Source organism: Hyperoodon ampullatus (assembly GCF_949752795.1).
Source record: "Hyperoodon ampullatus genome assembly, chromosome: 19".
In the NCBI taxonomy this organism is placed as follows: Eukaryota; Metazoa; Chordata; class Mammalia; order Artiodactyla; family Ziphiidae; genus Hyperoodon; species Hyperoodon ampullatus.
Window position 1 is genome coordinate 13,395,844 of NC_136932.1, and position 26,600 is coordinate 13,422,443.

General features: G+C 51.4%; 2 protein-coding genes across 2 annotated transcripts; both read right to left on the minus strand.

Moving 5' to 3' along the window:
• Nucleotides 1-697: 697 nt before the first annotated feature.
• On the minus strand, nucleotides 698-11,136 carry FN3K (fructosamine 3 kinase; the record flags this gene model as incomplete). Its single annotated transcript, XM_079725046.1, has 6 exons — nucleotides 698-1,095; nucleotides 1,983-2,105; nucleotides 7,200-7,282; nucleotides 7,657-7,748; nucleotides 8,617-8,768; nucleotides 10,996-11,136. The coding sequence occupies 6 exons, from the start codon at nucleotides 11,134-11,136 to the stop codon at nucleotides 757-759; spliced, it is 930 nt and encodes a 309-aa protein (XP_079581172.1). The 3' UTR covers nucleotides 698-756.
• A 6,855-nt stretch (nucleotides 11,137-17,991) lies between these two features.
• Nucleotides 17,992-25,752, minus strand: FN3KRP (fructosamine 3 kinase related protein; the record flags this gene model as incomplete). Its single annotated transcript, XM_079725228.1, has 6 exons — nucleotides 17,992-19,108; nucleotides 19,329-19,451; nucleotides 20,056-20,138; nucleotides 21,103-21,194; nucleotides 21,559-21,710; nucleotides 25,612-25,752. The coding sequence occupies 6 exons, from the start codon at nucleotides 25,750-25,752 to the stop codon at nucleotides 18,770-18,772; spliced, it is 930 nt and encodes a 309-aa protein (XP_079581354.1). The 3' UTR covers nucleotides 17,992-18,769.
• Nucleotides 25,753-26,600: the final 848 nt, after the last annotated feature.

A 26,600-nucleotide genomic window follows, 5' to 3' on the forward strand; every position in this document is an offset into this window, starting at 1 on the left:
GATTCGGCAGGAGTGATAACGGCGCGGCTCAGGTCTTCCGAGACGCGCACAAGGGTAGCCGAGGTGCCCGGCAGCCCCGCCCTTCCACGGTGGCAGCCCTACACGCCGACCCCCTGGACACCCCGACACCCTGACCACTCCGACACCCTGACCACTCCAGGCACCCACCAGGACACACCCCTTACCCGAGGCTACCGCCTCCCCCCACATACACACACCCTTCTTATTGAGCAAAAAACACCAGCTGCAAAACGGAGCGCGGGAGAGCGGCTGAGAAGTGGCTGCAGCACATGGCGGGTGGGGGGGGGTCTTTCTTCCACCTGTCCACCTCAGTAAGGTGGACTTGGAGCCCTGCTCAGCCCCAGAGATACTGCTCAAGAGGTGGGCCCATCTCATGGTCCCCAACTGTGCCTAAGCCAGAAACAGGAGACCCGAATCCACAGGGGGCCATGACACCAAATTCCACCTAAGCAAACCCCAGATCTGTGTGAATTTCTGTACAACTATCATGAAAGTATCCAAACTCCAAGTTCCCCCCAGATTGGAATAGGTAATGAGCCTCCCGGAGACCTTTCAGGTGGTCTGGGCCCCCATAAATTAACCCAGCTGCATGGAGGACGGAGACGCAGGTGAAACTAAGACACACACAGTTCCATCCCTGAAACCACCATGGGCTTTATTCATCTCTGAAGCCGCCTCTGGTGCTGCCGCCCTGGTCCTTTGGCAAGCGGCTGGGCAGGGGGCACAGGCTGGCTGCTACTTGAGAAGCTTCCTCATGGTGCCCAGGGATGGGCTCCTGTACTGCTTCCCGAAGTGGTTCCAGTGATTCAGGTAGTTAAAGAGCTGATAGAGCAGCAGCCGCCTGTCAAACCCTGGAGCCTTGGGGACCTTCCGGTGGTAGGCGGTGAAGAAGGGCCTGGGAAACCCCCCGAACATCAAGGCAATCGCCAGTTCAAACTCAGAATGACCGTAGAAGGAGGCCGGGTCGTAAATAATGGGGCCGGTGTCGTCCTCGGCCACATTTCCTGACCAGAGATCCCCATGAAGAAGGGCGGGGACAATCTCTAGGCCACAAAACAATTCTGGGATCTTCACCTAAGAAAATAATTATTGTACACAGAGTTATCACAGGCCTGGGAGCCACAGTCTCCTCATCCAGTACTTGGAAATAAGGCAAAGACGACCTTGTGTTTGCTCAGGGTCCAACCATCACTTTGTACCAAGCCCAGGGATAAGGATCCTCTGACTCCAGGGAAATGTAATTTTGTCTTAGTATTTACTACTAATTTAGGTCCAGAAGCAGTACAGTATTAATGATTTCCATACAGTAGAGTAGAGAACCTCAGATGTTATGGTTTTATTGTCATGTAGCATATGAACTGTATAGCCTGAGTGGAGTCTTTTTGTATGTAACTTAGCAAACTTTCTGCGCTATTCTTTTATTTCACAGCACATATATATCTGCACCTCTTTTGTAGCCTGATTACTTCAGCAATGAGTTAAGTAAAATTTCTTTGATGCATGCTGATAGACTGATATGCGAGTTTGTTTTTAACATTTTGAGAGTTACGTTTTGAAACCAATCACTGGTTTCAAAGTGCTACCCACACCTGCTCTAAGAGGTAAGAAGTTTGTGCCTTGGTGAAAAAAACAGCATAAGAATGGACAAGAAAGTAATAGTAAATGCCACCATTTACAAGCCAAACACCTACATTTCACATGAGCAAAGTTTGAGGTTAAGTAACTGGTGACCAAGCAGGTGAGAGGTGCACTCAGGGGTCAAGTATGCCCTCAGGTCCCATCCCCTTCTCAGTTTCCCCATCAAGCCAATAGTCAGGACACTTATGGGTCCACGACTTGACCAGCTCTGCTCCAGGCTCAGCAGTCTCCACTCTGGCTTTGTTCTAGCTGGGGGTCCCACACAAATGTGGTAGGCTCATAAGAGAACAGCCCCTCTCCCAGAGGATAATTGCTGTGCCCACCTGTAGCTGTGACCAGAGTTCTCGTGCCTCTCGGTCAGCATAGTCCTTCTCAATGAGGTCCAGCTGTGCTTGGAGCCGGTGCCGGGTGAAGAAGGTTGGCCAGTCATCCTGCCACTCGTTCACCTGAGCAACAAGGGAAAGGAGGGGCTGGTGCTGCAGCTGGTGGTCACAGGACAGAGTTATGCATGGCATCTGCCTAAACCCTAAAGCAACCACTAAAAGAGCACAGCAAATGTTATCGCTGTCCAACAAGGGAGATAAGATGGAATCATTAAAAATACTTACTTAGGGACCTCCCTGGTGGTGCAGTGGTTAGGAATCTGCCTGCCAATGTAGGGGACACGGGTTCAGGCCCTGGTCCGGGAGGATCCTGCGTGCCGCGGTGCAACTGGGCCCATGCGCCACAGCTGCTGAGCCTGCGCTCTAGAGACCGCGAGCCACAACTACTGAAGCCCACACACCTGGAGCCCATGCTTCCCAACAGGAGAAGCCGTCGCAGTGGGAGGCCTGCACGCCTCAACGAACAGAGGCCCCGCTCGCCACAGCTGGAGAAGGCCTGCGCGCACAGCAACGAGGACCCAATGCAGCCAAAAATAAATAAGTAAATAAAATTTTTTTAAATACTTAGTTAATTCGAAGGAGGGATAAAGAATAAAAGGGGAGCAAAGAACAGAGAAAACAAATAAAAAAGAAATGACAGTTCCAAACCTAACCATATCAATAAGTACATTAAAAGTTAATTCGAAAGAGAGCATAAAGAATAAAAGGTGGGACTTCCCTGGTGGTGCAGTGGTTAAGAATCCACCTGCCAGGGCTTCCCTGGTGGCACAGTGGTTGAGAGTCCGCCTGCCGATGCAGGGGACATGGGTTCGTGCCCCGGTCCGAGAAGATCCCACATGCCGCGGAGCGGCTGGGCCTGTGAGCCATGGCCGCTAAGCCTGCGTGTCCGGAGCCTGTGATCCGCAATGGGAGAGGCCACAACAGTGAGAGGCCCGCGTACCGCAAAAAAAAAAAAAAAAAAAAAAAAAGGAATCCGCCTGCCAATGCAGGGCACACAGGTTCGAGCCCTGGTCCGGGAAGATCTCACATGCCGTGGAGCAACTAAGCCCATGCGCCACAACTACTAAGCCTGCGCTCTAGAGCCCGTGAGCCACAACTACTGAGCCCACATGCCACAACTACTGAAGCCCATACGCCTAGAGCCCAAGCTCTGCAACAAGAGAAGCCACCGCAATGAGAAGCCTGCGCACCGCAATGAAGAGTAGCCCCCGCTCGCAGCAACTAGAGAATGCCCACACGCAACAATGAAGACCCAACAACGAAGACCCAATGCACCAAAAAATAAATAAATTTATAGAAACAACAACAATAAAGAAACAAGAATAAAAGGGGAGCAGAGAACAGATAAGACAAATCAAAAAGAAATGACAACAGGGCCTCCCTGGTGGCGCAGTGGTTGAGAGTCCGCCTGCCGATGCAGGGGATACGGGTTCGTGCCCCGGTCTGGGAGGATCCCATATGCCGTGGAGCGGCTGGGCCCGTGAGCCATGGCTGCTGAGCCTGCGCGTCTGGAGCCTGTGCTCCGCAACGGGAGAGGCCACAACAGTGAGAGGCCCGCGTACCACCAAAAAAAAAAAAAAAGAAATGACAACAGTTCCAAACCCAACCATATCAATAAGTACATTAAATGTCTAAACACCCCAGTTAAATGACAAGAGATCAACAGGTTAGAAAAATAAAACAATTATTTTTAATCCAATTATATTTTTTAACCAAATTATAAGCTGTGTACAAGAAATGCACTTTATATATAAAAACAGAAACAGGTTAAAAGGATAGAAAAAATAAATCATGCTAACACTAGTCAAAAGAAAGCTGGAGGGCTTCCCTGGTGGCACAGTGGTTAAGAATCGCCTGCCAATGCAGGGGACACAGGTTCGAGCCCTGGTCCGGGAAGATCCCATATGCCACGGAGCAACTGGGCCTGCATGCCACAACTACTGAGCCTGCGCTCTAGAGCCCGTGAGCCACAACTACTTAAGCCCACGCGTCTAGAGCCCGTGCTCCGCAACAATAGAAGCCACCGCAATGAGAAGCCCGCGCACAGCAATGAAGAGCCAACACAGCCAAAAATAAAAATAAATTAAATAAATAAAAATTTTTTAAAAAGAAAGCTGGAGTAGCTATATTAATATGGAAGTAAATTTCAGAGCAAAGAACATCACCAAGTATAAAGAAAGTCATCTCACTGTGGAAAGGAAGTCAACTGATGAGGAAGATATAATAATCCTAAACAATTATGTCCCTAATATATGGCAAATAAGCACATGAATAGATGCTCCACATCCTTAGTCATCAGGGAAAATAGAACCTCACTGAGATACCTCACAATCACTAGGATGGCTACAATTTTAGAAAAAGGAAAATACCAAGTATGCGAGGATGCCAAGGACCTGGAACGTTCATACACTGATGGTGTGAATGTAAAATGGTATAACCACTTCGGAAAATATTTTGGTAGTTTCTTAAAAAGTTAAATATAAGCCTACATTTGACCTAGTCATTGGCTCCTAGGTATTTACCCAAAATAAATGGAAGCATTTGTCCACACAAACTCTTGCACATGAAGGCTCATAGCGGCTTTATTTGTGAAAGCAAAACCTGGAAACAACTCAGATGTCCATCAACAGATGAATGGATAAACACACTGTGGTTTATCATACAATGGAATGGACTTTTGACACAGGCAACAACATGGATGAATATCAAAATGTTTGTGCTAAGTAAAAGAAGCCAGACAAAAAGGAGTACACACCATATGATTCCATTTATATTAAATTACACAAAATGCAAACCTATCTATGGTGATAGAAAACAGATCAGCAGTTGCCAGGGGCAGGGAAGGGCAGGAGGAAAACATTACAAAAGGGCAGGAGGACACTTTTTTGGTGATGGATATACTCATTGACCTGACTGCGGTTAGCAGTTCACAGGCACATACATATGTCAAAACTTACCAAACTGTACATTTTAAATAGGTGCAGTTTATTTTATGTCAATTATACTTTAATAGAGTTGTTTAAAAAAAAAAGATGCAAAGCTTATTTTATACAAAGGGTTACTTTGTGAAATTCCTTAAGGGAGGAACTTTCCAGAGAGCATGCATCTCTGGTCAGCATCCTCAGCATGGAGACTCCCTGTGCAGAGGGTTGTGGTGGCTGAGGCCCTGGGTTCACCCCCTTGGTGCTAGGTGCACCTCAAGAGAAGGCGGGAGGCCTCCTCCCCAAACACCCTGAGGCGTATGGGATGGCATGCCCTCATGCCCCATCTGCCTGCCCAGGCCCCTCGTGTCCCAGCCTCGGTCTACCTCCTAGATGACCGGGTCATGAAGACACAGCCTGTGTGTTTGGAGCTGGAGACAAGCACTGGCTAGCCCTCCACCTGAACCAATGGGCCATGATCCTCTCACCCACGAAAAGACATGACCTTCCCCTGAGCTACCAAAGGCGGGGCTGCCTGGGTGCATAGCTGGTGGGAGGACCCAGCTTTCACCTGCACCAGGATGTGTGGCGGTCAGGATGTGTGGGTCAGGATGTGTGGCGGTCAGGGCCTATGCTCTGAAGCCAGACAGGGCCAAACTCTGGCCCCTCCGCTTACCAGCTGCATGACTCAGGCACCACCTGGCTTCTCTGCACATCATTTTCCTCATCTATAAAACGGGTCGATGGCAACCCGCCCCCTGATGTTGCGATGGCAACTGGGGAGTTGAGTCGGACACAGCAGCAAACAAACTGTGTCAGTCCTCTGACGGAGCCAATGGCCCCAGCGGGACTCAGCTCTCTAGATGCCACCATTCAGGGTTGCCCCATGAACGGCGACAGCCCCTAAGGGCCCACTCGGTCCTCCCAAGGAGCAGGGAGCCTCTTGAAACTTCAGGCTGGTCCATCCGTGCTATGTCCATCGGACACTACATCCAGTACCATCTTGTCACAGCACAAGGAGGTGGACCAGGTGTCCTCCCAGGTTTCCTGCCCCTTCCTGGCTAGGCTGCAGCTAAACTAGGTTGGTTCACTGATCCTGGACTCTGAAGGGGCACTCGGGGGCTGCCTGTGTCCCTAACAGGCCAGCCCCATCCTCACCTGCTTCACACATCAGGGTTCTGTGTACAAGTTCATTCCTCAGCTCTTGAAAAGCCACTGTGTGAGGTCAACCAAATCTCTGTAGACTCATAGCTCTTAAACTCAACATCTGAAGCAGGATAACAAGGCACATTTGGCCATACTGGCCTGGGACCACACTATTGTACTGGTCACTAGCTCCAGACAGGTGTGTAACCCCCAGGGGAGCTGGCTTCAGCAGAGATTCATAGGGTCTTAACAAGCCTGGTAAACCACTGGGTACTGTTCTAGGGACCCCAGATGTGAGGGCTACCCCTTGACTAAGATCCCTAAATCTGCCTCCAGCTTCCTAAGGATCTTGCCCCTAGTGACCTCCGCTTGGAAGAATAGCCCTCTGCCCACACCAGGCAGACATAAAAGTGTATCTATTGTACACTATGATTCCATGTATACGAAATGTCCAGAATAGGCAAATCCTAAAGACAGAAAGAGATTCATGGCTGCCGGTGACTGAGGGCAGGGGAATGGGGAGTGACTACTAATGGGTATGTGGCTTCTCTTTGGGGTGATGAAAATGTTTTGGAGTCAGATAGTGGTGATGGCTGCGTAACACTGTGAATATATTAAAAATCACTGAACTGTACACTTTAAAAGTGACATTTATGTCACTGAATTACCTCTCAATAGTACTAATAGTTTTTTTTTCAATAGTACTAATAATTTTTAAGGGCCCCAGGAGACAGGCTGAGTGACCAGGACTTAGTCCCTGACCTCTAATGCTGCCTTACCCCCACCCACTTCCGTCCTCCACACTTAGCACATGCCCTCCTGTGATATGGCCTTTGCACCTGCTGTTTCCTCTGCTCAGAATGCTCTTCTACCTGCCCCACAGCCCCCCACCTCCTCTGAGCTCTGCTCAGTGAACCTCGACATCTACTCTCCCCAGCCCATGTATCACAACTCACACTCTGCTTTCAGAAATCAGGTAGTCAGATTTGCTGGTGCCCAGTGGACTGGCACTCTGTCACACACAAGGGGTGGGGTGACCAGCACTGGGGTGTCAGGAACTAAGCAGAAGCATCCTCGCCCAGGCACTCACCTGTGGGATGAAGCCGCAGCACGTCACCGTGTGGAAGCCGAACTTGGTCACATACTGGGGCCCGGCACCCTCAGCCCTCTGGCCTGTCAACAGAAAGTGCTGTTTGTCTTTCTCTTAAATGTCAGACCTCAGCAGAGCATCAGGATGGGCCTGGGCTGCACTGCTGGAACATGGGTGGCTGAGGATATACTACACATGGTAGCAATTGGTCCACACATGGACCAGCAAGGACACGCCTATCTCAAGCACACTGGACAGCAGAGCTGGATATAAAAGGGGTCATGAGCTGATTCTACTAGCTTATCATCAAAATTCTTATTTAACAATCTCTTTTTTCACACTGCAGTCTACAGGCAGGTGGTGTGCAACCCAACCCATTACTGAAATGTACCCCCTAAGCACCAACCCAGGGTAGATGCACCCAGGTCAAGGGTGCACAATAGCAGTCTGAACATACCCACTCTGTTCTCCTCCTCCCTCAACTTCTCCCTGAGCTTCTGGTTGTAAAGGTGCAAATCTGCCATCTGGTCTCCAAGTTTTGATGCCTGACTGAGGAAAGAAGAAATGCAGCCAATTAAAATAAGAAACAACAACCAGCTCGCATGTTCCATTTTGAGAAATGTTTTAAATACCTTAAAAATTACTCTCTGTTCTTTAAAAACTAAAAAAAAAAATGAACTGTAGGCAATGACCTCCAAAAAAACAGAATAGTATGAAACCACCAAGAGGGGTAGGCTTCTGTTGAAGCCCACAGAGGTACTGGGAATTAAGGGACAAATCAAGGGAAAAAGTAACGTTAAGTAGAAAAAAAAAAAAAAGGCCCCCAATTTTTGTAAAAACAAATGTAAATCACATATAAGAAAAAGACTGGGATGATAATCACACACCAAAATGTAGCAGTGACTGCTCCCTGCTTCTGGGATGACGGGTGCCTTTAGTTTTCTTTACATGAGTTTGCGTCTTCCACCATTTTTTAAACAACTTTAATAATTAGAAAAACAATTAAGGACTTCACATAATTACTAGATCAGACCTCACTGCCCAAACTGAGCTGGCACGGGTGCCCTCTGAGCACAAAGCAATGGATGGTTCAAACACGCTTATCTGGCACAACTTTGTGGAGCCAAACTAACCTCAGACTGACCCTGCGTGGAAAGCCAGAGCTCCTGCCTCCATCAGGGATGGCAGGTGTGGTTCCTGGCCCTGCCTCTACTCCCTGCATGGAGTTATATGGGCAGCTCAGCAAGAGGCTGCTCCCGCTCTCTCCCGTCTCCCTCTCTCTGTCTCTGTCTTCCTCTCTCTGTCTCTCTGTCTCCCTGTTTGTCTCTCTCTCTCTCTCTCTCTCTCTCACACACACACACACACACACACACTCTCTCTCTCTCTCTCTCTCTCTCTCTCTCTCTCTCTCTCTTACCTGCTCAGGCCCCTCATCTTCAGATGCTCCATCACAAAGGCAGCCCCACCTCCAGGCAAGTCAATCACCTTGATAGGCTGAGGCACCCGCACCAGGCCAGTGCTCCGAAGAGCCTCCAGGCTCGCCATCTCCCCCTCAAACATCTGCCGGGCCTGCGTCCAGAACAAGGCCGTGAACTCCGACGCCAGCAAGGGCTATGCAGCCAGGCTGAGGCTCACAGCCCTGCACAGAAGCCACCATGTGGGATCGCAAGCACCCAGGACCTCCAGTTGCTGAAAACTGGCTGGGGAGCAAGGCATCAGCCCCCAGAGGGTGGGACGAAATGTGGCCCCCTTTGGATAGGAAGGGGCTGCGCCGAGAGCTTAGGGTGGACAGGATGCTGAGGCCTGCACCAAGCGCTTGCTCTGAGAGGTAAGGAAGCACAGGCCATGGGGGGGTGGGCTGCTGGGGGTGCTGGGGAAACCTTCGGGTGCTAGGAGTGCCATGGGGGTGCTGGGAGGTGCTGGGAGTGCCATGAAGGTACTGTGGGGTGGTGGGAGTGCTACGGGGTGTTGTAGTAGACCATGAGGGTGCTGGGGGTATAGTGGGGTGCTGTGGGGTGCCACAGGGTGCCATGGGGGTGCTGGTGGGGTGCCTTGAAGTGCAGGTTAGTGGAGGGTATGGGGCTGGGCCTGGGTCCCCTTCCAGGTTACCTGCCCCCACGATGCCTTGAGCACTTACAGCAAATGAGAGGCAGCACAGGGCAGCATGGAGGGCATGCCAAAGTGACGGGGGCACACACTTGGGGTGGGGGAAGGCAGGGGCTGGGGGGTCCAGGGCCAGTCCCCAGAGGCAAGCACCCACCAGGGCCTGGAGGCTGGGAAGGAGCCATGCACCCCACCCAAGAAGAAGACAGCCACTCCCCAGGGCAGCGGAACAGCCTCCACTGGGACCCAGGGGTCTTCCTACTTCTAAAACATTTTGTACAAATATCCCGATTTTAAATTAGGTGAACTCTCACCTTAGGTACACTATATCTGGGTTAAAAATGTGTTTGTTCATATGGTTTGTGAATACCTCTGGCTTATAGAATAAACCTTTGTGAACAAGATCAAAGCAGCTATTTCCACACGGGAAAAGAATTCCGTCCTTTAATTCAAGGACCTGAGGGGAGAACATGCAAGATGTCCTCCTAACTGCCAATCCACACCTAGAATCATGGAGCGGGGTGTCCAGTGACCCTCAGCCATGCTCCCAGGGTGAGACCCCAAACGTACAGGGGAAGAGGACACCTGGGCTCCAGATTGCTTACATCCTGAGGGCCTCACCTATCACCTGTTCTCGTGTATTGATTGATCACCTCCTGTGTGCCAGCACTGAAGGTTTCAAGGGTGAAAAATGGGATCCCAGCCTGGAAGAGCTTTCGGGAACCAGCTGCGAAATTTCCAGGGCCAGTGTGAACCCTGAACCCAATACCGCTTCCCAGTGGGTGGGCCTTATCGTTTTGAGGGATTTGGGTACTGAAACCAGATTCTTTAACAGTTCCTGGTGCCAACAGAGCAGGGATGCCGGACCAATGCCGACCCACTGTCCATCCTAAACGTTGGCAGTGCTGCAGGGGGACTGGAGGGGTCACTCTGGGATTTCCTCCAGCCCACAGCCAACACCCCCTCCCCACTGCCACATCTCAAAGGGGCCTGGCCCACAGAGCACCAGGGGCCTCCTTGGAGCTGCCCACCAGGGCCAAGGGAGCACTATCCTCAGCACCTGAGGTGCACACACTATGGTCAGTTTTCTCCACCTGTAAATTGTTACTATTTTCCATGTATATTTAACAGCAATATTTTAAGCAGGCCATGGAAACCAGGTACAACACAAGCATGGCCTGTGAGTTGGGCAAGGGTTCTTCCTGCCTCTTTCCACCTGCCGGGGAGGACCCAGGGGCTGTGGGGAACGGAGTCCAGAGCTGAGCCCCAGGGGAGTGGCAGAAGCAGCCCAGGACCCCAAGCTTCACTGCCCCCCATGCTTGAATGGTTGAGAGATTAAAACAGACACCAAAAACTCCTGTGCATCCAGGCAAAAGGAAGTAAATTAATCCCGGTGCAGACAAAACCTCGGAATCCCACAGAAAACACTTGAGCCTCTGCAAGGCCGCAAGCTGACCCCGGGGCTGTGACTGCCAGGCCTGGCCCAGGACCAGACCACGGCGCTCCCTCTCCCTGAGCCCCTGAGCGCCTGAGCCCCCTCGCCACCTTCCTCTCCTCCCCGCCACCTTCCTCTCCTCCCCGCCTTCCTTCCAGCCCTCCCCCACCCTCAACCCCTTCTCCCCTCCAGCTCCCGGGGCAGGCTCAGGACGCAGGGAGGGGTGGGGTGGGATGGGATGGGGTGGGGGGCACGCACCAGCGTCCTGCGGTTGACCTTGATGAACACGGGACCGGCATCCGTGTCGTAGGCGCGTCCCTCGCTGATGCAGCCAGCCCCGGGGCTCCCGAAGGCGCGCAGGGTCGTGGTGCGCAGCTCCGCGCGCAGCAGCTGCTCCATGGGGCCGGCGGCGGGATGGGGGACGGGAGACACGGGGACACGGGGGACCTGGGACCGCGCAGACAGCGGGCCGGACGCGAGCTCGCCGCTGCCGAGGCAACTGTCCGCGGGGGAGGCGCCCGGTCTGTTTGGCCTAAGGGCTCCCAGCGCCCGGGTGTCCGGCCTCCCGCAGTCAGGCGGGGCAAGCGCTCGCCGCCCCCACCCCGTAGGCCAAGCCGGGCGGACCCAGCGCTATGGGAGGAGGGTGGAGCTCTCTGATAGGGGGACAGACGTGGGGGCGGTGCCCTCCCGTGTGTCCACAGTCAGTGAGCCTGGACCCGCTGGAACTTGACCAGGGCCCTGTAGGGCCTGACCTCCCTGCACCCTCTCTGAGCCTCGGCCCAGAGCCCTCCCACCCAGCAATACCCAGGACAGTCCAGGGGAGATTGCCGTCCCTGGGATGCAGGTCACAGGCCTTGCTAGGTCTCACACGGTCCACAGAAGGCTGGCGGTCTTGATCACGTCGTGCCAGGCCCCAGGCACTGCCTGGTGACACCGGTTGCTGGCACTGGGCTTGCTCGTCAGGGCACCTGGTGCCCATCAGAGATAGAGTCTGCTCTTGGGGTTCTGATACCAGGCAGCTGACCGCACCCGGAGTGGGACTCTTGATTACAGAGGCTGGCTGTCCCAGGAAGGGAGCTTCCTGGCACAGATGTGCCAGGACTTCCCTGGTGGTCCAGTGGTTAATACTCTGCTCTCCCAATGCAGGGGGCCCAGGTTCCATACCTGGTCGGGGAACTAGATCCCGCATGCCACAGCTAAAGATCCCACGTGCCGTAATGAAGATCCCGCATGCTGCAACTAAGACCCAGTGCAGCCAAATAAATAAATAAATAAATAATTAAGAAAAAACACACACATGTGCCATGTGCACAAAGGCATGCACACATGCCCTCACACATGCACGGCCAAGAGCAGGTGGGCAGGAGACTGTTTGGCATCTGTAGCAAGTCTCCCTCCTCCCAGCTCTCCCTCTCAGTCTGGCGAAGCCCAATCTCCTATTGCATCCCAAAAAGGGATCCATGACAGTGAAGATGAGCTCTCGCACTTCTGCAGACATCTTTATTCTCGATGGGCAGTCCTGCTGGATATGGAATTCCAAGCTGTTCTTGCATCACTGAGATGGCTCTGTGGCCTCACCTTCCAGCTCCCGTGCTGTTGAGAAGCTGGAAGCCAGTTGGATTCTTATTCTCTGTGTGGAAACTATTCTCTCTCTGGAGGCTTTTGGATCCTCTCTTTGTTGCCGGTATGTGACAATTCCCCAGGGAAGTGCCCAAGGTGAGTCTCCTCTGGGCAGGACAGGTGGGCCATTTCAGGATGGAAACCTGGGTCCTCCAACCCCGGGAAGTTGCCTTCAGCTTCTTCAGCTTTTTCCTTATGATTTCCATCCTGTTTTCTCTGTTCTCTCGGAATTCCAAATCTTTGGTCTAAAGCCAGTCCCAAAGCTGCCAGGGTCAGGTGCCCATGAGCTCCACCCTCCTGCCCCCTCCTGCCCTTTCTTGCAGGAGATGCTGGTCTTGACTGAGCCCCATTCTGGGCTATGCCCACGGTTTGCCCAAGCAGGGTCTGAACATACTGGGTGGCAGCCAGGCAGGGGCACACCATCTTACTGGTCCCGAACCCAGGTACTTGGGGCTGCTCCCCAGGCCTCCCAGCTCCCATCTGGGCAGTCCTGGGTCCAAGGGCAGAATCCTCAGCATGAAGACACGTGCCTAGGAGAGTACACTGACTTCGCAAACCAGCCCGCCCTCCTCCCAAGCCTGCATTTGAGTTTTGGTTTGTGGTAGGAAGCTCAACTGGGAGATGTGACTCAGACACATCCAAGCAGCCCCTTCCCCAAGAACCAGAATGATGGCTGCAAAGGTGCAGAAGGCACCTCTCAGCCCCAACTGTAGCTAAAACTCAGGTAGCTATTGCAGGAGTTCTCAGGAAATGTATCTGAGGGTGTGGATTGGGGTGGTAGAACCAGCCAAGGTACTGGGGTCACTGTGCAGAGGAGCGACTCTCCTGCTCACTCAGACCCTTACGGTGAATACCGAGTCCAGTGGCACCGAGAAGGGAAACACAGCCCATGGCCAAATGTGTCCCATTTCTCCGTGTAGAGGGAGTCTCAGGAGGGTGGGGAGGGTGCAATGCTGCTCAGAAAAGGGGCACCAGGAAGGCAGCTGTGGGCACAGCCCCAGGGCCATCACAACAGCCCGTTCTGAAATCAGGCAGCTGGGGCAGGGGTTGGGATCCTAAGGCCTGGCTGCCAGCAGGGCCGGTGGACGTGGTCCAGGAGTCAAGGCTAGCCCACCATCCTGGCCTTCACCGTAAGCATACTGCGTTCATGCCCCTCACACAGACTCTGGGAAAGGGAGGGGTATTCTGCCACCTCTTAGGAATTCAGAGTCGGCTGTGATGGGGTGGCTGTTCCATGCCCACCACAGTCCCCCACCACCCTGATCTCTGATCGCTGTTTCTGAACAATTTCCAGGATATCTGCACACTTCTGCCCAAGAGGAAACCCCAGCCGGGAGGCAAGCTCTCACACAAGGAGCTTTTGGAAGCAATTTCACTGGGAGAAGATGAGGAGGACAGAGGAAGCTGCCCCCGACCCCTCTCCCTGGGAGACAGGCTCTAGACATGCTGAGCAGTGTTTACTGGCAGGGCTCTCGCCAGGGAGTTAGTTCATCTCCAACGAGGCCATGGGTGTTGTTACCTGGGCCCACTTTATTTCTTATTTTTTTTAATTTATTTTATTGAAGTATAGTTGATTTACAATGTTGTGTTAATTTCTGTATAGCAAGGTGATTCAGTGTTACATTTATATATTTTTTTCATATTCTTTTCCATTATGGTGTATTACAAGATATTGAATACAGTTCCCTGTGCTATACAGTAGATCCTTGTTTATCTGTTTTATATATAGTTGTTTGTATCCGTAATCCCAAATTTCTAATTTATACTTCCCCTACCCGCTTTCCCCTTTGGTAACCATAAGTTTGTTTTTTATGTCTGTTTCTGTTTCATAAATAAGTTCATTTATGTCATATTTTAGATTCCACATGTAAGTGATATCATATGGTATTTGTCTTTCTGTCTGATTTACTTAAGTATGATAATCTCTAGGTCCATCCATGTTGCTGCAAAGGGCATTATTTCATTATTTTTTATGGCAGAGTAGTATTTCATTGTATATATATACCACATCTTCTTTATCCATTCATCTGTCAATGGACATTTAGGTTGCTTCCATGTCTTGGCTATTGTAAATAGTGCTGCTATGAACACTGGGGTGCATGTATTTTTTTTTATAAATTTATTTTATTTACTTATTTTTGGCTGCATTGGGTCTTCGTTGCTGTGCACGCACTTCCTCTAGTTGCATCGAGCTGGGGCTACTTTTTTTTTTTTTTTTGCAGTACACAGGCCTCTCACTCCTGTGGCCTCTCCCGTTGACGCGCAGGCTCAGCAGCCATGGCTCACGGGCCCAGCCGCTCCGTGGCATGTGGGATCTTCCCGGACCGGGGCACGAACCCGTGTCCCCTGCATCTGCAGGCGGACACTCAACCACTGCGCCACCAGGGAAGCCCTGGGGCTGCTCTTAATTGCGGTGTGCGGGCTTCTCATTGCGGTGGCTTCTCTTGTGGCGGAGCACGGGCTCTAGGCATGCTGGCTTCAGTAGTTGTAGCACGTGGGCTCAGTAGTTGTGGCTCGCGGGCTCCAGAGTGCAGGCTCAGTAGTTGTGGCTCACGGGCTTAGTTGCTCTGCAGCATGTGGGATCTTCCCGGACCAGGGCACGAACCTATGTCCCCTGCCTTGGCAGGCGGATTCTTAACCACTGCACCACCAGGGAAGCCCCGCATGTATCTTTTCGAATTAGAGTTTTCACCTTTTCCAGATGTATGACAGGAATGGGATTGCTAGATCATATGGTAACTCTATTTTTAGTTTTTTAGGTTTTTTGTTTGTTTTTAAATTGCTCCTGGTTGAAAATCAGTGGGTTTTTTCCTTTTTTTTTTTTATTTTGACTGTGCTGGGTCTTCGTTGCAGCACGCAGGCTCTTCGTTGTGGGATTCTCTCTAGTTGCAGCATGCAGGTTTAGTTGCCCTGTGGCATGCGGGATCTTAGTTCCCCAACCAAGGACTGAACCCGCGTCCCCTGCATTGGAAGGTGGATTCTTAACCACTGGACCACGAGGGAAGTGCTATTTTTAGTTTTTTAAGGAAACTCCATACTGTTCTCCATAATGGCTGCACCAATTTGCATTCCCACCAACGGTGTAGGAGGGTTCCTTTTTCTCTACACCCTCTCCGGAATTTATTTGTAGACTTTTAATGATGGCCATTCTGACTGGCGTGATGTCATACTTCACTGTAGTTTTGATTGGCATTTCTCTAATAATTAGCCATGGTGAGCATCTTTTCATGTTGTCCATCTGTGTGTCTTCTTTGGAAAAATGTCTATTTAGGTCTTCTGCTGGGCCCACTTTAGGAATGGATTCAAAACTCACGTAACTCACTTAAGACTCACCTCTTGTACTGGTCCCCCAGCCCCTAGTACAGCATGGTTTCCATTATACCTGAGGTGGAAGGTCTCCAGGCTTCTAAGACTATTCACTAGGATGGGTTCCTGACCCCTCCACTAGGATGTCATAGACACACAGTCCTGTGTGATGCAGGGTAAAGGTTTGCTAGATTCATGTCTGTTTGGAGCAAACTGGCACCTTCTTCCAGGGGTTGGGTGCACTGCTCTCTGAAGCAAACTTTCCAAAATGTGCATTTTCCTCCCTGATTTTGGCTATAATTTCCCAGATTCCCTCTGAATCCCAAACAGAATCCAGCCCATAACATCATCCCATAACAGAGTCCCAACAGTTTACAAGTGTCTTTCTGACACTGCCCTGCAGACGTGAAGCTCAAGACAGCACAGTGGTGGCCTGTGGCCTCCACGGCTGCTGAACCACCCGAGTGGGACTTTGCACAGCAAGACGGAACCCTATCAGAACCCCACCTTTTTTTTTTTTTTTACAGTCGGGGCACCCACCTCGGTCAGACCCTCTTCCACGAGAATTCCCTCTTTGTCATCTCAGCTGGTGGTCTGAGCCACAAACCTACAATGAGCCTGAGAGCGATCTCAAAACCCAAGCCCTGAAGATACACACTTCACTCGCAAGATAGCCTTCCAGGCCTTGCCTCAGTCTGTTCTGGATGCCACCAATTATACAATTTCCTGGTGTTTCGGAAGCAAGTTAGATTTGAAGGAGGGGGAATGTGAGAGGACATGGGGACAATATTCCCCAACTCATTTGTGCCAGCTTATCCTCAGATGCACAGAGGGGCCTTCAGGGAACAGAACACTCCACAAACAGCAACTCTTGGGGGTCCAGTGGCCTTTGGGCCTGAGGTTTATACAATTCTGGCAACCCTTTATATAGGAATATATATACTTATGAATACAAAATTATATATAAAAGTAGATATTTTAGAATAAGCAATCGCAGCAAACTGTAGTTTAAAAATCTGACATAGGGTACTTCCCTGGCGTCCAGTGGTTAAGACTCTGCGCTTCCACTGCAGGGGGCACGGGTTTGATCCCCGGTCAAGGAACTAAGATCCTGCATGCTGTGTTGCACAGCCAAAAAAAAAAAAAAGCTGACAGATACTGCGCCATCACAAAAGTGGGGAAACACCATAAAATTGTTGCTTGAGTGCCTGCCATACCTCTGAGGCACTCCCCGATATCTCTGCCTTGACTGCACTCGCTGGCAGCCTAAGATGCAGCACTCCAGGAAAGCTCCGGCCTTGGCTCTAGTCCCTGGTAATGCTGGGCTGACATGGGGGGGCCACCATGGGGCAGAAGCAGCCGCTCCGGGCACCTGGCACAGCCCCCAGGCGTAGGCCCCCCCATCCACCTGGTGGGATTCCTCAGCCCAGGGCCGGGGCCCCAGGAGGAGAAGGGGGGACCAGGGATGCCTGCTGAGAGGTTTGTGGGGGACAGGTTTCTCCCCAACATGCCTCCTGGCCCAGGCTGGGCCTGATCCAGGCACCAGATTTCGCTTGGAAGTTTCACGGCAGGTGACCTGCTGGGGCAACCTCAGCCCCCGAGCAGAGTGAGAAATTTCCTCCAACTGAAATACGTCCTTCCTGTGTCATCTTCCATCAATCAGACACATTTTGTGCATGGAGAAATTTTATTTATTTTTTATGCCACTGCCGCCACTGCAATGAAGAAACATCAATAACTCAGAGTTAAAAAAGGGTAATAATTAAAGTGATAAAAAAAAAGTCACAGTTCTCTCTCCTGTCCCACAAAAAACAGACTCTGAAGGCATCAGTTCTGCTTCTGATTTCCACTGAGGGGCCCTGACCTCTAAACGGAAACAAAAAGACGACGAGAGGCAAACGTGTACGCACCCTATCGGAACCACCTCATGAAACACGGTCCTCTCCCAACACACGCATCCTCCAAGGCCTGAGCCAGAGCTAGTAGGGGCCACCAACTGGCTTCTTCCCTGAAATGCAATTTGACAGTTATCTTCAACCTCCCTTTACTGTTAACCAAATCTCACAGGGTGAGAAGAACAGCAGTTAAACTGGACCTGAGTCTCGTAGCAACAAGTCCTCAGGCCACACCTGCATCTGTCCTTATCTGGAAGCTCTGAGCTATTCTCTTACTGATCAAAGCCAAGAAAAAAAGTGTTCTTTTAAGAAACAACAGTTGTACCTATTTATTTTCGGAATATATTACAAAGGTTTCCTGGCAAACAGCTCCGATAAATATTGAATTATGATTTAAACAAGGGAAATAAACACTCTCACGCATCACTGAAACCACTGAAAGTTTATTCAAATTTTTCCATAAAGGGATTTGTTAGCATCAATGCCATTCATGAACATTTCTCACCACTGCAAGACTGAAGGAGGGAAACCACTGGATTAGTGCTGGTTTCTACGATGCAAATGAATGACAACTCTCAAGCTTTAGAAATCGGCAGTTGACGGGCTGCTAACAGAAGCAGTTCCCTGGCTCCTAAATCGACCAGGGACACTGAGGCGAACAGTTTGGTCACTCCCAGAATGCATCCAGACCTGCTCCGCCTGCGGCAGGTCCAGGGGCGGCACAGAAAGGAAGGGGAATGTGCTGGGTTTGGGACTGATCATCAGGAGGCGCTCCCAGGTAGACACCTTCACGTCTAGACCCAAGTCTGACCCACCAAGAAGCATTATCCCGGACAGTAGGCATTCCTGGAGAGCAGACGGGGAGCCGGTGGGAAGGTACCCTTGGTGGCAGCACCTGGCACTCTGGCTACCTCCCTTCTTTAACTTTGGGGCAGCTGCGGGTTGGACGCAGCCCGCCCTCCATTGGTCCCTTGGTTCACATCCAATTTCTAGTGCAGTTTTATCCAGCTATGAAGTCTAACTTTAGGGTGATAAAACCTTTATTCTGACATGTCACGTACTTTATAAGGCTTGGAAAGTTGGTTTGAAGCTACTCCAGGGTGTGAAGAAATGGGAAGAATCCCTGAAGAAGAGGCTGAGGAGGAACCAGAGGCTGGCCACAGGCGTCAGGTTAGGATCTGGTAACCCGAACTCAGGCCTCCCGCCCTCTCTCATTTGATGAGATTCCTCATGATGCTGAGGGAGGATCCTCTGTACCCTGATCCAAAGTGATTCCAGTGGTTCAAGTAGTGGAAGAGCTGATACAGTTTAAGGCGCTTCTCGAAGCCTGGGGCCTTGGGGACTTTGCTGTGGTAGGCGGAGTAAAAGGAGCCACTGAAGCCCCCGAACATGCCGGCTATCGCCAGCTCATACTCTGAGTGGCCATAGAAGGAAGCTGGGTCAAAAATGATGGGCCCAGAGGAATCCTCCGCCACGTTTCCTCCCCAGAGGTCTCCGTGGAGCAGGGCTGGGACGATGTCCAGATCGTGGAACAGGTCAGGGATCTTTAACTGCGGGGGAAATGCAGCCTTAGCAAAGTGACCGATGCACACAGGAGGGACACAGAGGCTTTTCTGAGTGTGGCTCCCAGCGCCCAAGCAGGGCCTGATCAGTGCACAGACGTGCCCAACTCCCATCCAGGCCCAGGCCCAGGTGGCTGCACCAGCTGCAGTGCCTTCCCATCAGGCTTGCAGGGCATGATGGGCACAGGCTGGGAGGGGCGACACTCACCTGCAGAGCAGCCCAGAGCTCACGGGCCTCCCTGTCCCCAGACCCCTGTTCCAGCAGGTCCATCTGAGGCTGAATGCGCTGCCGGGCATAGAATGTGACCCAGTCCCTCTGCCAGTCGTTCACCTGTGTGGTTGACAGCAGAGCTCAGAGGAAAGCGCCAGAGCAAAGGCGGAGCAGGCTGGTCCCCAGAGGCGCCACTGCAGGGACCAGTGTAAAGGGGTGGAGCTGACCAGGCAGCCTGGGGTCTGGAGGACACGCTGGGACCGGCAGGTTCCTGGACAACCTCCCACAACATCTCAAGATCTGAACAGTGTGGACTGTGCCCCATGGGATACTCCGTGCTCCCCTCCCAAGCAGCTACCTGCCTCTCCTCGGAGGGCGAGGCCGCCGTCTTACCCACTCAGCCCGAGTATGGCTCCCCAGGCTGAAATCCCCAGAGCAGCCAACCACAAAATCATAAAACTCGGTTTAACTTTCTAACTTTCTAATTTTCACCCACCTTGAAATCCAGCATCCTAACTTGCTGGTCCTTCTCTGCTCCTCTGAGCTTACCTAGAATGTGAGGTGGATACTCCTCATATAGACTGCTTAAAATTAGCAAAGAAAAAAAAGGAGCAAAGACCTTTTACCAAATTTCACCAAAAAAGAGAGAGGGTGTGCTTTCCGCAGCTGTTTCTGAACGGCTGGCCTGACTGGGAAATGCAGGCAAAATGGTGGTGTCACTCACCTGGGGGAGGTACCCGCAGCACGTCACCACTTCAAAGCCAAACTGGTCCACAAAGGGCCGCTCCACTTGCCCACCTCCTTTCCCTTGCAAGCAAAATGAAACGAGAGAGATGACCGTCCCCTCGCTCCCTCGGGGCCAGCTCTGGGAGCCCAGAGAAGCTCTGAGGCCTGACCTCAGCGTGCCCTTCTCCACCTCGTGTCCTCATCCAAACAAGGGCGGCTCCGGGACCCAGGAACAGAGCCTGTCTCATCAGAGTCAACAATCCAGAGCACCCACTCCTTCCCAGGAGAGGCACCAGAGGATGCTCAGAGGAGTGACCACACTGTCTCCAAAAAAGGAGGGAAAATCCACCCCATAACCCATCAGGAAAGGACAGCTTTCAGAGGCCAGTTTAGCATTTGCCACTTATGAAAGATAAACTGCTGTACTTGTAAATGACCTCATCCTCTGCAGCTCCCTAAACTCAAAGCAATCCGGAAGAAGTGAACTACATGTAAGTGGAAGGGACGAGGCCATCTGTCTGTCTAACACAGTAGGTTCTTGGTCGTCTGTTCCTGGTGTGTCTGCTACTCTGCCTAGCAGAGTAACCATACGGGCTACACATGGATTATCAAACGTCAAAGGATGAAAATCCTGGAAGACACCCTCAGTGCTACCACCACAGTAAGCCCTAAAAAGGTCAGACATGAGGGCTATCATTCTGAGTATCATGTGATTGTTCCTAGAAGAAAAGGCACGGTATGGTAAGCCAGAGAAACTTTGATAGGCTTTCTTCTGGGGAGTGAGAGGTCAAAGGAACCATAATATGATAGGATTTTGAGTTCAGGAAATATTTCCTGTCTTTCAAATGCAGCTTAGAGACAATACACTAATTGTATTCACTGTGTTCACTGCACCCCAAACATGCAGCCTTGGGGTTTACATTCCTCTCCTGTGGCAGCAACACAGGTCTGACTGTACACAGTGGCAGCACACCTCCACCCACGCACCCATACTGGCCAGTTGTCTTCTTCTGGGGGGGGGGGTCCCTCGGGCCCACAGCCATACCCACTGTGCCAGCCTCCTTCTGGAGAGTCTCTCCAAGCCTCTTGTTGTCTAGGTGTAGATCTGCCAGCTGGGTTCCAAGCTTTGCAGCATGACTGTAAAAACAAAAGACAGCCACTAAACTCATGGTACAAATGGGGACCCACCTCCATTTGAAAGGTCTCAGGCCACACAAAGTAGGTGAGACAGTAAGTGTAAGAGTTTGTTCTGGTGAAGCAAGCGGGAGATGGAGGGCCTCATCTGAGTCTGAAGTCAGGTCCTTTGTCAGCATCTCACCCTGAAATTCCTCTCCTGTTTGCTTTTGGCCCACAGAGTACATGCTGCTTATTCTGCAGAACCCAGGATGTGCCGGGTCATGGGTTCCTTCTATCACATCCCGCAAAATTATACCCCCAAATGGAAGCTTCCCACTCAGAGAAAGAACAAACACACCCAGAGGTGAAGGTGAAGCAAACGAACCTGCTCAGATACCGCATGTCCAAATGCTCCATCACCAGCATGCTGCCACCTCCAGGGGCATCGAGGACCTTGATGGGTTTGGGCACCTTCACTGTGCCTGTCTTTAGGATGGCAGTTAAACTTGCCATCTCACCTTCAAACATCCTTTTGGCCTGTCAGAGAAATAACCGGGGAGGGGAGGAGGAAGAGCAAGGCTCTGTGTAGACATGTTTTCTCCAGCACCACAACCAAGGCTGACTGCAGACTCAATAGAACAGACAGCTTTTCCACTTTTCAGTAGAGCAGATTACACGTTCTGAAGCTGCACAGGAATTAGAGGGATTGTACTTTCTAGTTTTGTATATGTTTATGCTGTCATTGATCCCAGTCTCTCCAAAGAGAAGAACGTATGCCTGGTGCAGAGCTGGACTGTGTAACCAGTACCTCAACCACAGTCCTGTCCCAGGGGGCCCTCAGGCACAGGCAGCCCCCATCTGCATATGCCAGGAAGCTGGCGTCACTTCTCACCCGAATGGACCACCAAGTCCTATGGCATCTCCTACCCGGCACTGGAAACCACCTCATCTCCACCACCTTTCCCATTTCCAGTCCAGAAGTCCTTGTTCCTGCTTTTGGAAGGCAAATCCCACCCTGGAACACACCCCAAGCTGTCACCCCACTTCCCTCATGACAGCCCCACAGGGCCTGGCCCTGCCCACATCCCCCCCTCATCTGGGCCCCGACCAGGGCTCCACCTCCACACTGACAGGCAGGCACACACACCCCTTGTGCTCCTGGATTACAGCCTTCTCTAAGTTCCCCAGAGATCCCTGGCCTCCTCCAGCCTGGAGACTTCCACACGCCATGTCACCTCTGCTTGGAACACCCCTCCCCCTTCTTTTGCCAAGTCAGCCCCTTCCCCGTCATGCTTCAGGTTTCAACTTAATACCAGTTTTGATTTCTCAGAGAAATCTTCCCTAACTTACCAGGCTAAGTAATTCCTCCCCTTTAAAGTATCTTTTTTTTAAAAGTAAAATTTCTACAGACGTATATGAAGAAAACTGCACAACTCAGAAGCATCCACCCAAAGTCAGCACATCCACGTGACGGCCACCCGGCATTCCTCTCCTCCCAGCCGCTGCCACTCCACCCGCACATTTGTCTGTCTGCTTTGTCATCTCCACAGAGGCAGATGGTCAGGCCTCTTCATTCCACACTGCATTTGTTACGCTGGTGCATCAACAGTCAGAGTTTATTCTCTCTGCTGTGTAGAGCTTGCTGTGCAAATGTTCTAAAACGTGTTTGTCCAGTCGACTAATGAAGGACACTGGGCTTCCAGTTTGGGGTCACTACGAACAGTGTTGCCATGGACATTCTTCTACTTCTACTTCTCATAGTTACTAACTCTGTGACCTTGGTTTCCTCATCTGTAAAATGGGATTAATAACAGTACCAATTTCATAGGCTTGCTACCATAATTAACTGAGTTAGCAGCTAACAGTTACACAGTCCATTCTAAACACTTTACAAACATTATTATTATACTACTTTGGAGAGCTAAAGTTCCTGAGGAGGAAAACAAGAACTGTGTCTTAAGGAGAATTTTCAGAGCATTCTCTGAAGACAAAGGAACACAGCTGGGCCCTGGCTATACTTTGTACTACAGCACTGGTTGTGCAGCGTAAAGGAAAGGATAATTTTTTTTTTTTTTTTGCGGTACGCGGGCCTCTCACTGTTGTGGCCTCTCCTGTTGCGGAGCACAGGCTCCGGACGCGCAGGCTCAGCAGCCATGGCTCACGGGCCCAGCTGCTCCGCGGCATGTGGGATCTTCCCGGACCGGGGCACGAACCCGTGTCCCCTGCATCGGCAGGCAGACTCTCAACCACTGCGCCACCAGGGAAGCCCCAGAATGGATAAATTTTTTTTTTTTTTTTTTTTTTTTTTGCCACACCACACTGCATGTGGAACTTCCCTACCCAGAGATTGAACCCGTGCCCCCTGCATTGGAAGTTCGGAATCTTAACTAATGGACCGCCAGGGAGGTCCAAATTTTTTTAATTAAAAAAAAAATGTAGGGAGAGGCAAAGAAGGATCTGTGAACACAGCTAGAGGCAAGGCTCCCTCACAGAAATGTCCACTACCATGTGGTCCTAAGTGTCTAACCCTAAGAACACTGCTCCTCCAGAATGGGACAAGGGCAAAGTAAGCATTAGCTGGGGTGCAGGGCTACAAAAGATCCAGAACTTAAGGGAGGAGCATGAGAGAAAGCCAACTACTCAAGCATGCAAAGGACAGATAAGCATAATTAAGAGAAAAAACTTAGACCAGGTCATTCCAGCAGAGAGTGAGAAGGAAAGCAAATGAGCAGCTATGTAGTCTTCTCTTAGAAGTCTGGAAGAAGACATTTTCACCTCCTAAAAGGCAAAGCATAAAGACAGTCCTGTTTTCCAATCAATCAGCAAATGTTTCCGCTATGGGCAGTACATCTGCATAACTCACACAGGATATTCCCAAGCAAACTAGAAAGAGACATGTTTGAAACTACCTACCAAAGGATTAGAAGGAACTTATGTGAAGATTAGCAAAAAGAAAATGGACTCTGATGACAATAAAAAGCAAGAACCAGAAGAAATAGCAGTAGCAGAACAATGTTTAAAAAGCACTACTAAGAGATTCCATTTTAATCATCAGAAAGTTATTTGCTTCCCTGTAATCTACACCAAGTTCTGAATTATTACAAACACTAATGAAAGTGGAAATACAGCTGTGAAAAGGATGGAGCCACATAAGAGAAAAAGAACCCAGAGAAGACCTGTGGTGGAAAGTAAGGAAGGACACCTCCACTACATTAGTACTGACTGGGGGAAACCAATGTAAAAGAGCAACTTCAAGGACCATTAGTTCTCAAATTCCTATAAAAGGGATGTACAGGATGACACGCAGCCAACCTCTGTAGAACAGAGTTGAAGGGTGGTCTTGAGAGAACAGCATCGTTTCAGAAAGAGATCATCCCAAACCACTGAAGATGGGATTCTGCAATATGATTTCCAAAGAGAGGATAAAAGTGCTGAGGGTGTGTAACACGTAGGACTTGGTACTGGGGTCAGCACCTTCAGCCCTATTTGAAACAAGGCATTGTCCAGTCCTGCTCCTTGCCTACTGGAGCCATCCAGGGCCTCCCAGCTCACACTACAAGCATGACCCACCCAAAGTGCACAAAGAAGTGACATCAACACCCCGGGGTAAGCCAACTTCAGCAGGGAGGCTCACCTATTTTAGACAGGAACCCCTGAGAAAACGTTCAGATACAAACAGAATGGAGAGATAGCCACAAGGGACTGAATGTTTGTGTTCCCCGAAAATTCAGAGGTTGAAACCTAACCCCCAAGGCGACGGTGTTAGGAGGCGGGGCCTTGGGAAGTGACCAGGCCAAAGGAGTGGAACCCTCATGAGGGGATTAGAGCCCCTATAAGAGACCCCAGAGAGCTCTCCTCCCCCTTCTGCCACGTAAGGACACAGTCAGAAGTGGCCTCCACACCAGGGAAGGAAGCCTCACCACCATCTTGGACGTCCGGCCTCCAGACCCAGAAATATACATGTTCGTGTTTAAAGCCGCCCAGTGTTTACAGCAGCCCGGCGGACGAAGGCTACATTACTTTCAGTATTCAGAAAGGGTTTTGATCTCTGCAAGTTCAAATAAACCCCAGGACAAGGGGCTTCTATTCCCTGTCCTTGTTCAAAACTCGCCAAACAATGAATTTTCTCAAGGCAGCGCCCACCTGGGCCGCGTGAAAACCACCCACAGCGTCCACGCGGCGGTGGGGCACGCGCCGGACGGGCCTGGACCCGCGCCGACCTCCCTGAGGTTCGAGGGGCTGCAGGGCTGAACCGCGGACCCCCCAAAACGCCAGGCCAGCCTGACAAAAAGACGGGTCACCGAACGCCTCCGCGGCCCGCAGACCCGGGCTCGGACGGCCCCGCCCGCGGACCCAGACCGGATCCCGACGCCGAGCCCGGACAGGGACCCGGGACCACAGTCCCCCGCCCCCTTCCCCCGCCCGCGGCAGCCCTGACCTCCGCCTTGGGGTTCACTTTCACAAACACTCGTCCTCTGTCCGTGTCGTAGCTCCGGCCCTGGCTAATGCACCCACCCCCCGAGTGACCCGTGGCCTTAACGGAACCGCAGGCCAACTCCCGTTTCAGCAGCTCCTCCATGTCGCCCGCGTCCGGGCCGCGTACCCGCCTCACACCGCACGCAGACGCCGCGACGCCGTGGAGGCGCGTGGGGATTGGGTGACGGGCGGGAGGGCGGGACCGGGCCGTGGGAGCGCGGGAGGGATTGGGGGAGGGAAAAGAAGGGGCGGGACCTGGCCGCGGGAGCGCGCGGGGATGGGGGAGGGGACGGTCGACAGGAGGTGGGGCGGGGCCGCCTTGTGCTCCCAAGGACCCCGAGACCCTGCTGGCTCTCCTCGCCACGGGATCGCCCTGGCCTTTCCCCTGACCTTACCTGTGACCTGCCGTTAACCTTGTGTGGCCCGTCCTGGTCTGGGGCACACCCCCTGCTCCAGCCCCCTCGTCCACGGCTCCAGGTTTGAGCGTCACCCCTCACAGGGGCTTTCCCGACCTGGAGGCTCCTGCAACACCCTCCGGGGTGCTATCTTTTCTGTTTGTTTATTTGCACTTGTTTATCCAGTTAGCATCAATCTACCCAACTAGACTTTAGTGATTTGAGGGTAGAATAAAGTCTGCTTTGCTCTGTATACTGAAAAAAAATGTCCAACCTAAAAGTTGAGAGTTATGTTTTATTGGGGGCATAACTGAGGACTTAAGCTGGTGAAATAGCCTCTCAGGTGGCTCTGAGGGGCTGTTCAGAAGAGGAAAGGGAAGAGCAAGAATGTAAAGGAGTTTTTTTCAAAAACAAACAAACAAAAAAACTAGGTAGTCAAACATCAAAAGATTACTGCTAATTTTAAAAAAACAGACATCTCAAGTAAATGAATTTAGTGCTTTTCCGTGGATGAGAAGATGCGACAGTCTGGGCTTAGTGAAATCGTTCCTTTGAT